This window comes from Orycteropus afer, unplaced genomic scaffold, assembly GCF_000298275.1.
Source record: "Orycteropus afer afer isolate SDZICR_OR568_19922 unplaced genomic scaffold, OryAfe1.0 scaffold00331, whole genome shotgun sequence".
Lineage (NCBI taxonomy): Eukaryota > Metazoa > Chordata > Mammalia > Tubulidentata > Orycteropodidae > Orycteropus > Orycteropus afer.
Window position 1 is genome coordinate 3,873,990 of NW_006921918.1, and position 10,018 is coordinate 3,884,007.

At 37.9% G+C, this 10,018-nt stretch overlaps 1 protein-coding gene across 1 annotated transcript; it reads left to right on the forward strand.

Annotated features, from left to right (window-relative positions):
• Positions 1–8,374: 8,374 nt before the first annotated feature.
• Positions 8,375–8,876, forward strand: LOC103206849 (kelch-like protein 1; the record flags this gene model as incomplete). The annotated part of the gene is made up of 1 exon (XM_007952366.1): positions 8,375–8,876. A coding segment is annotated over exon 1 (502 nt), but the record flags the coding sequence as incomplete, so codon positions are not given.
• Positions 8,877–10,018: the final 1,142 nt, after the last annotated feature.

The window sequence follows — 10,018 nt, forward strand, 5'->3', positions numbered from 1 at the left end:
ATAAATAAATAAATAAATAAATAAGTAGAAAACTGGGCAAGGTGGGCCAGGGCACCCAGGCTTCTTTCGTGCACACAGACTGGGATTAAATTCCTGCTAACTCAGAAGGTGGGTGGGAATGAGGGATAGCCACACCTCTGTTCACATAGATTGTGTGGGGTCTAAGAGTAACAAAGGGGGATATTGAACTTTTCAAGTTGTTTGTGTCCTTAATGTCCTTGTTGTTCCAGGGAAGTGGTGCCTATTATTAAGTCCCTGGAATCTGGGAGAATGCTATAGCTTTAAATATCCAAAATGGTTGAACTGCTTGTAAACATTCAAAATGGCTGTACACTCTGGACAGGTAAAAGTCCACAGCTCAGTTGGTCTCCCTCTTCACTGCTTCCTCTTTTATTCACCAGTCAATGGTGCAATCCTCTATGCAGCCCCTGGCTAGCAGAACTGATTTTTAGGTTAATTCTTAGGTCCTAACACCATTTGGCAATATCTAAGCTGTCTGTGCCATCAGGATCGCTGACAGACTGCAGCACCGTATGTCTCCTTTTTCACTGTTTCCATGCAGGTTCTTCTACTAGTTGGAGTTTAGTCCACTTCTATATCCTTCCTTTCGAAGCTCAGGGCTGCAGGATTATCTTCTGTGTCTGCATTTATTGGTTCCCCTTTTTTTTGTTGAAGAGGGTCTGTGTAGTTTGTCTGCCTATTCCGTCATCTTACCCTTGTGACTGTGCCTTTTTAGTTGTTGACCTTGCTTTGTCAGCCTCAGCAGACAGTAGCTGCTTGAATGAAGAGACACCTGCTATTGTGGGCCAGGAGCAAGAGGCAGAGCTGAAGCCAATGGTCGAGGGGCCTTCACCTAGCTTCTAGTGCTGGCACTTTGAATTCAACTTCTAGCCTCCTAAACTGTAAGGAAATAAATCATTGTTTGTTAAGATCACCCATTTGTGATATCTTCTGTTAGAGCATTGCTAGATAATCAGAATAATACATATTCTATAATTCATCTAAAATTTTTTCAAGTGCAAAGACATTTAAAGAATGTCCTGTGATCTGTACATTCATTATTTGTTTTGTTGTTGTCATTTAATTTATAATTCTGCCCCATACCTATATGTTAGAACTTAACTAGACTACAGTTTAGGAGATCTGGTAGTGTAGTGCCTAAGGCACTTGACTGCTAACCAGAAGACTGGCTGTTCAAACCCACCAGCCACTCCTCAGAAGGAAAGTTGGGCAATCTACTTCCATAGTGATACTACCTCAGAAACCCAAGGAGGGGTTGCTATGAGTCAGGTCTGACTTGACGGCAAATAACAAACAACAACAACCACATGTAAAGTTATGATTTCAGATTTACATCTCCTTGTATTTATGTATTTTAAAGTTTTATTTTGATTTGGGTGAAATTTTACAGAGCAAATTCATCTTCCACACTTACACTTTGTCTCATGACATTGCATTTTCTCACAATGCAACAGCTCTCCTCCCACTTCCTCCTCAAAGCCACCTCTTCCCTGTGCCCTTCCCTCTCCTGCACTCCTGCTCCTGAGCTGTCTCCTTGTACATACTCAGCCCTTCTACTCTCCCATGATTGATCTCTCCAAGGAATGTATCTACCTAATATAAATGTTCAGCTCATCTGCCTGTCTTTTGTTTGGCTGGAAGCCACAGGAATGAGTTCAATTCCAGACCTGAAGGGTGGCTAGGGGCCGTAGTCTCAGGGGTTCCATCAGGCTCTAGCAGACCAGCAAACCTGGTCTTTTTTTTTTTTTTTTTCATGATTTTGAGTTTTGTTCCACATTATTCTCCCACTCCATCCAGGATCATCTACATAGATCCCCCTCCAAGTGGTTGACAGTGGTTGATAGTGGTAGCCAGGCACCATCTAGCTCTTCTAGTCTCATAGTCATATAGGCTGAGGATCACATGGTGTACCAGTTGCTAAGACTAATTTTTTCCATGAATCTTTGCTTTTCTTCATTTTTCTTTGCTCTGGATTAGGAGAGACCCATCATTGGATCTAGATGGCTGCTTGCAATTTTTTCAGATCCCAGTCACTACTTGCCAAAGTAAGGTGTGGAACAATGTTTTATGTATAGTTTATTATACTGATAGAGCTTGATGTCCCCTGTGACCATGGCCCTGAGCCCACAGGTCTAACTACTTGTTCTCTCTGGGTAGCTGCCGAAGAAGTGACTGCAAACTTGTCCCTTGTCAGATCTACTATAAACCTGGAAATTCTTACAGAACATACAAATACACTTTTATTAACTCTCTGCCAACCCTATACCTGGTTATAGGCACACTCTCCCCTGTACAGACATACCTCATCGTTCATCCTGCCCACCCATCTATCTACCCATAGATCAATGTTTGGGATCACTGACAATGCAGTAGCATATGTGCAAAAGGGTTCATCTTTGTTGTCTGTACTTCCCATGCACCTCTTTATGTCTTCCTCTTCCTCAATGCCACCATGTTGATGACTCACACTTCATACATTTGATACACTCCTTGTATTTCCAGACTTTACAGTAGGCCTGTATGCAGTGTATATCATAATCTATCTGCTGTATAGCATGTGAGAATTTCTATCTTTCAAGGAGTTTAACAACTATCGTATCAGGGGAAAGGAGAGGTCATCAGAGGGACAGGAGAAGAACTACAGGGCAGGAGGTCAAACAGGACTGGCAAATAGTATTTGTTTGGACTAGGGGACAATGACCATTTTGAGTGGTAGAAAGAGTCAGGAAAACATAGTATCTTGAAGTTGTAAAACTCAAATTAGGTATTAGAAACCAATTCTCTTATAATAACAATGTTCAGAAGGAAGCTGATGCCTCAAAATAATCATTTCCTCAGAGCTCTTTCATTGTATAATTTAGTCAAAATAAAAAATCACAGTGCCATTTCTAACACAGAATCTATAGAAAAAGTTGTTCTTACCTGTTTTAAATGGTTTACACATGAACTTTTGGGGAAAAAAGAAGCATTGGAAAATACTTATATTTTATGTTTTGCTTCCCATCAGAAATGTGTCAAAGCAAATGCAATCTTAGATTTTAAGCTATGCTTTTTCACCTCTAGATTTTAAAAGAGTTGGTAATATTGCAGACGAATGCAGATGTAAAGGTTTGGCAGATGTATCTCAAGGTGGAAAGAAAAGTGTGAAATCAGACATGAAAAAGTCTTTTAAAGTTTTTAAAAGTCTGTTTAGTTTTCAGTATGAGACAACAGACAATAAAACATCATCCACAATATCATTGTGTATCACTGAATATCCACAATATTCATTCAAGATTAATTTAAGCAGAGGTCATTCTCAGGTCCCCTCAGTAGGCCAAAAATAAATCAATAAATAATCATCAAAAGTGAAATGAACATTCTAAATTTTTGTTTGTTATCCATGCTTACTCCTACAAAACAAATTGTTATTTGTAACTCCCAAATATGTATTCTAGAAACAATAAACTTACTATTTTGTGTTAATGGTGGTTAAAGCTTCAGGGGACATATACTACCTCACAGTGATTGGAAATTTAAAGTACGTCATGCAAAATAAAGAGATTACTTTGTTTATACAATGCAAATTTAAAGTATTATCAACATTTTTTTCTTTTAAAATATTCTGTTGTCATACAAAATAAGAAATATGATACACCAAAATTTATTCTGTAGTAGAATATATTATTGAAAATATAACTGTATATATAATGATAGGTATATTTATTTTCATCCTTGAAATATTTTCATAAAAGACATAAGATTTATCTTATTCATATCATACTTCTCAGAACTGTGTGGTTTAACCAAATCAAAACCAGTACAGAAGTCAGAATATTAAATTTATATAAACTCTTTTCAGCATTTTACACACAATTTTGGGAAATAAAACCTAGTCATCATTAATGTGAATGTATTCTTTTAATGTCACTTTGAATTCACACATTCCTGTAATTAACTTAGCAATTTACATATAAGAAGTTCTCAAGTATACTCATTTATTGCCAGACCAAAATAAAAGGTCAAATAAACCAAAGAGGTAGAGTGGATTTAAAATGGTCCCTGAGGATCAATTAAACTTACAAATGTTTATTAAGCATTAAGTTAATTGCTACTTAACTGCATTATACTTATACTATAAGGAAGATTAATAAATCTTGAATAGGTTACAGTTATTTGTTTCAAGAAATGGGAGCCCTTGATATCATACATGGGACAATTTAGGATTAGTACACTGTGGTATTATATTTCAATCCTTTTGGGGAATAAAATGCCATTAAAAAGCTATTTCCATGTCCAGAATGCTATGCAGTTATTTTAAATAGCACCCATACATTTTAAATGAATTCACTGTTAATATACATATATAAGGTTAATTGAACAAAACAAAGACAAAAATAAATACAATAGTACCAAGGGAGCTCATGGTAATGCATGAACTTTCAAATTCGAGAATAATTAATCATTCAAATGCTTTTTTAGAATATATAATTATGTAGAAGGGAAATTAATAGACATTATGGAAGGGCTTCCAGGAAGATTCAGAGAATCAGAAGTCACTTTGTTTACATAAGCACAGACCTAATTGAGAGTGCTTAGAAAACGATCACTGAAATAGAGTAGTTTTGAGCCAACAAAATGCTTGGCACAAAATCCAATGTTTTTTATTGCTTAGATATTTGAGTTATAGAAACTTTCAGTGCAGTTTGTTTATCACATGTGTTCAAGTTAATAATTATGCAAAAAGTTTTTTTTTTTTTTTTTATATCTGTATTATAATTGCTAAAGCATTCTCTAGGATTCCAGTACTCTGATTAACTTGTCTTGCTAAAATATGTCAAGGAATGACAAGCTGGATATCAACCATACGGTCACTTATTTGGAAGGTCCTGAGTGACAGAAATGACAGTTCAATTTAGTTAAACAGTAAGGTTAAAATAATTGAATTTGTTTTGTCTTAAGTGGAAAGTGTAAAATGATCTTGTTAGAATTCTTTACAAACGTGATCTTTATTATGTCAATGTCTTCTCCTTTATGACCTTTGATACCTTAAACCTTAGTTTAATTGACTTCTAACTCACTTATAAATTATGTTTGTTAACCAGTTTAAACATTGGTCCTTTGTCAGCTCTTCAACCAGGTTTAGTTTTTGATGGCAGAGCACCTAACTCCATCATATTTGCTACTACTGCATCAGTCTCAATGTATGGTAAGTGCTCAATTAAATATATGCATATATATTTTTTGAATAATATATAGATAAGTGAATAACTGAAACATTTCACAAGACACATTTTTAAAGGACTATATTTAATGTGTAAAGCTAAATCATGATATCTAAATTAATTCTTTATTTTTCTTCCTTCCTTCTTTCTTTTCCTCCTCCTTTACCCAAAATAGAATGGTAACCATAAAGTTAAAGGAATATAATCAGCTTTTTCAATTGTCATTTCACTTAAGTTATCAGAATCTCATATGTTTTATTTTCTAAATCATAAATCTTTTCATCTAATAATTTAAATGAATTATATTTAAATATATTCTTCAGCAAAAGTGATTATTTTCTACTTATATATTGTATAATTTATATAAATATAGAAAGGCAATTATATTTAAAAATACTTTACAACAATATTTTGAGCATACTGTATATTACTAGCACAAGACAAACAAATAGGCATTACTTATCATCTGATAAATACGTCTTAATAGTTATAGCTCATTTTTCTTTATAACAAATCTTAATGTTTGACTTCTTTTGGGTGATATAAAATACTGAGTTCTGAATGTAACTTTTAAATTTTGGGTTAATAATATTAGAATTGCAAAGTAACAGATGAATGTAAATGGAATTTCAGATTAACAACAAAAATGAATTTCATATTACATTTTCAAATGTTGTTGTTGTTTTTATGTGCCGTGGAGTCAGACCCAACTCATAGCAACCCCTCCTTGGGTTTCCGAGGCAGTATCACTATGTAAGTAGATTGCCCCATCTTCCTTCCCAGGGGTGGCTGGTGGGTTTGAACTGCCAGCCTTCTGGTTAGCAGTCAAGTGCCTTAGGCACTAAGCTACTAAGCTACGAGAGCTCCTAGTGATAAATATTAATGGAGATTATAATCTTCTATAGATAGGATAACTTTTATTACTTGTGTTGTTTAATATTAATATTTAACATTTAAATAAAAATTATATCAAAGTAGAAAGTCCATGAAGGAACAATATCTATAGAAATCAATTAACTATATGCACTTCAAATTTTCAGATTACCTCTGATAGAAAGTTTTTCTGTCCTGTTTGTGATGTGTAATTCCACACAGTGTTTTTCTCCCCTAAGGGAAATAGTTACTTGATTCAGTTCTTGGATAAAAATGAACTGTCACCATTGTTTGCTTTAAAAAGTCTTTTTGCCTTTTTTTTTTTAACACTGAATAAAAAAGAAAAATCAAGGTATAGGGGAATGCAGTCCAGCTGTTGTGGCAGAAATCAATATTTAAAACACACAATAGTGATTTTTCTTCCCTAGAAACTAGGTTTTTGGTGCACTTAATTTTCTATTTTATTAAAATGTCCAACTTTATCTAGAAAGGACTTCCAATTTAGCTTTAATTTCTGTTTAAGTTTACTGCTTAATAATGGGGTAGAGAAGAGTAATATGACTGTGCTTTGAATTTTAGTTGTACACTCTGTTGGGGGTTGTTGAAGCTTGTGAATTTCATGAATGGACAACAATCATATTCCTGGTTGAGTTAAGGAACCTGCTGCTTCTCTGTCCCTTTAGCCTTCAGCAAAGATTACTGGGTTCTGTTTTAATGGCTCGTTAAAGCAAAAAATGATTCCAAGTGCTCGTATCTAGAAAGGGATCACAAGCGTCAGGATTCTAAATATAGGTGCAAGTGAAAATCAAGTCTTCCTTTATCCAAACTCCTATTTGCAGGATAAGGGCATTTGGATGTGCTGGTTTATTAACTAAACTCTTTCCTATATTTTATCATTCTATTACAGTTTTGGTGTAGTGAGAAGAGCTTTCATTCTGAAGCTACACACCAAATGCATTGATTTTGCAAAACCTGTCCGCTGTGCTCAGATGCCCATCTTCAAATTTCTACCCTGTGCCTCTGGCCCCCAGGGTGAAGCACTGTCTGGGTGCATTAATGGCAGAATCACAATGTCAGTGTTAGTCTGACAGCAACACAGTACTTTGATGCCGATAACCCTGTTTCTTCCGCCTCTCACTACAGAAAAACTAAGGCTAAAGGTTAAAGGATGCAGTTTATTAAATAATTCAAGTCATTAACCTGCAACCTGCAAACCGATGGCAGACTAATAAGTTTACGCTGCCATGATTCATGTTTGGTGTTTACTAATGCTGAAGCATAAGGCTTGTTTGCTTTACTTTTATTGCTACACACTAATACAGTGAGGAAGGACGCGGGGAAAAAAAGGTGACAGGACCCACGCAAGGGGACAATAAGAGCAGCAGACTCACTTGCATAAAGAAGATTGAAGCCTTTCCACCCTCCCTCCATCTCTCGGTATAGGCCCCAGTGCACATCTGCGTCACTTACAGGGGAGGAGGAGGCGCTGAGGCAGAGAGAAAATTGTGCCGTGAGGACCTTGACAGCTTCACCGGCGGGCTTTTCCTTTTGCCTCCCTATATTTTCTGGAATACATATTTTTCTGTTTTACAAACTGACTGTATAAAGCCGCCCCTTCTCGCCTTGCAGAAGGCATTTGACTTTCTCAGAAACACCCGGCAAGCTATCAGGGTATCCTGGGAGAGAACAGTGACAGGGGCGCAGGTGCACGGAGAAGGCTGAGGGGTGCGCTCCTCCGTGACTTGGGGCTCTTTATCTCTTTTCCTCTTTCTGTCTTTCTGTGCTCTCCAGGCACCGAACTCTGTGCCACAAAGACAGGAAAACCAACATCTTTTTGGTTGAAGCTCTACCACGGATGCACCCCAGTGAGGTGTATTCAGCTGCTGCCGCCTCAGGAGCTTCGGAGGGCGCAGACCTCCTTCCCTCGCGGATCCTCCGCCACGGAGGAGTCCCTCTCCGCGACACCACGGGACCCCAGCACGGGCTTAGGGGATTCTCAGCCCTCTGCGCCCCTCTGCCGCCTCAGCTCCCGGCCGATTGGCCCCCCACGCCCAAGTCCTGAAGAACTGAACAGGGCTCAGTCGAGCGACTTTGCTGTCCGTGCTTCGGTCGTCGCCTGGCAGGGCGCTCAGCCTGCAGCGCCTAGCGTCTGTATCCTGGGGTGCAGAGGGCTCATCCCGCCTCCCTCATTGCCCACGGGCTCCGCTGGCCTCCCCCACCTGCTGGTGGTCTCCTACTGCGTGAGCTGAGGTTCCTTTCCCTCCCTTGCGTGAAGCATGTCAGGCTCTGGGCGAAAAGATTTCGATGTGAAGCATATCCTGCGACTCCGCTGGAAACTCTTCAGCCACCCGTCGCCATCCTCTGGTGGCCCGGCGGGGGGTGGCTGCCTGCAACAGGACGGTACTGGCAGCTTCGAGCATTGGGGCCCCAGCCAGAGTCGTCTGCTGAAGAACCAAGAGAGAGGCAGCGTGAGCACTTTCTGGAAGAAGCCTTCCTCCTCTTCCTCTTCATCCTCCTCCGCCTCCTCTTCCTCCTCTTCCTTTAACCCACTGAATGGGACACTTCTGCCAGTGGCCACGAGGCTGCAGCAAGGGGCGTCTGGACAGGGCCCCCAGCAGCCAGCCAGGACGCTCTTCTACGTGGAGTCCCTAGAAGAGGAAGTGGTGCCAGGCATGGACTTTTCTGGACAACAAGAAAAAGGGCTGGTCCTGCAAGAGCTCAAAGTGGAGCCAGCCCACTTGAGCCAGGCAACAGGTGAAGGATGTGGACACAGGTACCGTAAGTCCTCACGGACCATTCAAACATCCCCCAGTTTCATTCATTTCCCCATGTGCTCTATGGTTTCTAAGTTGAAAACTTCCAGGTTGGAATTTTGGTTAAGTGATGCCAGTCTCTTTTTTATTACTCAAGCTGTAGTATCATTAAAAGTTTGCTCATTAATTTCTATTGGTTCATAGATATTAACCCCCCCCCTTTTTTTTTTTGCAAGTTTTCATTGTTGTAACTACAAATTGAATATATACACATTTTGGTAACTCTTTAGCTGATAAGGTTCTCATACTTCTGAAATGATGATGTGTCATTAAATTATATTTGTCTTCTAGTTTTATGATGTGATGTGAAACTTGCTTTAAACACCATCAAAATCCATCTCCTATTCTGGACCTGCAACTGGCTTAATAAGCTATCTAGGATCCCTTTGGCTTGAATCTATATTCTAAGATTAATGAAGGGGACAAATGAGGCCAGTGGATGACATTATCTTCTCCTTCTCTCATTCTTCCATGAAATAGTGTTTGTCTATTCTCTATCCTAATCTCCCTTTTAGCTCTTTTATTTTCTGTTCACTTTTGCATTGTTCAGAATAAATCAGAATTAAACTGTTGGTGTGTCTGTTTACATTGAGCAGTCATGATTTGTTGTCTCAATATTGAAATTAGGTATCCTTACTGGTCAGGTCTATACTTATTTCCAGTTTATTCTCAATATTACATTTGTGCATGATTTTGCTATTTTCAAGACTTACAGAAAATCCTTCTTCTGATTTTTATATTTTTAGAGAACTGACATCATTATTCTATAATTCTCATTGCTAGTTTTTGCATATAATAAGGATATGATTAGATTTGTATTTAAAGTCATATGAAAGGGAAAACAATAAGTATGTTAATAAATTTTAATGACTACGATAAAAAAATGAAAAAAAAGGAGCAACTTCTTAAACATTTATTTGATTGAATCAGCTTTTTATAAAGCTAACTAAGTAACAAAAAGAGTATATAAAACATGAAAAATACATATAGGTACTCTTTAATTATGTTGATAATTGTAAATGAAGTTAGAGCCACAACAAAATTATTCCTGAAAATTTTCACCTAACTATATGGCAAATAACAACAACAACAACATATGGATTTACC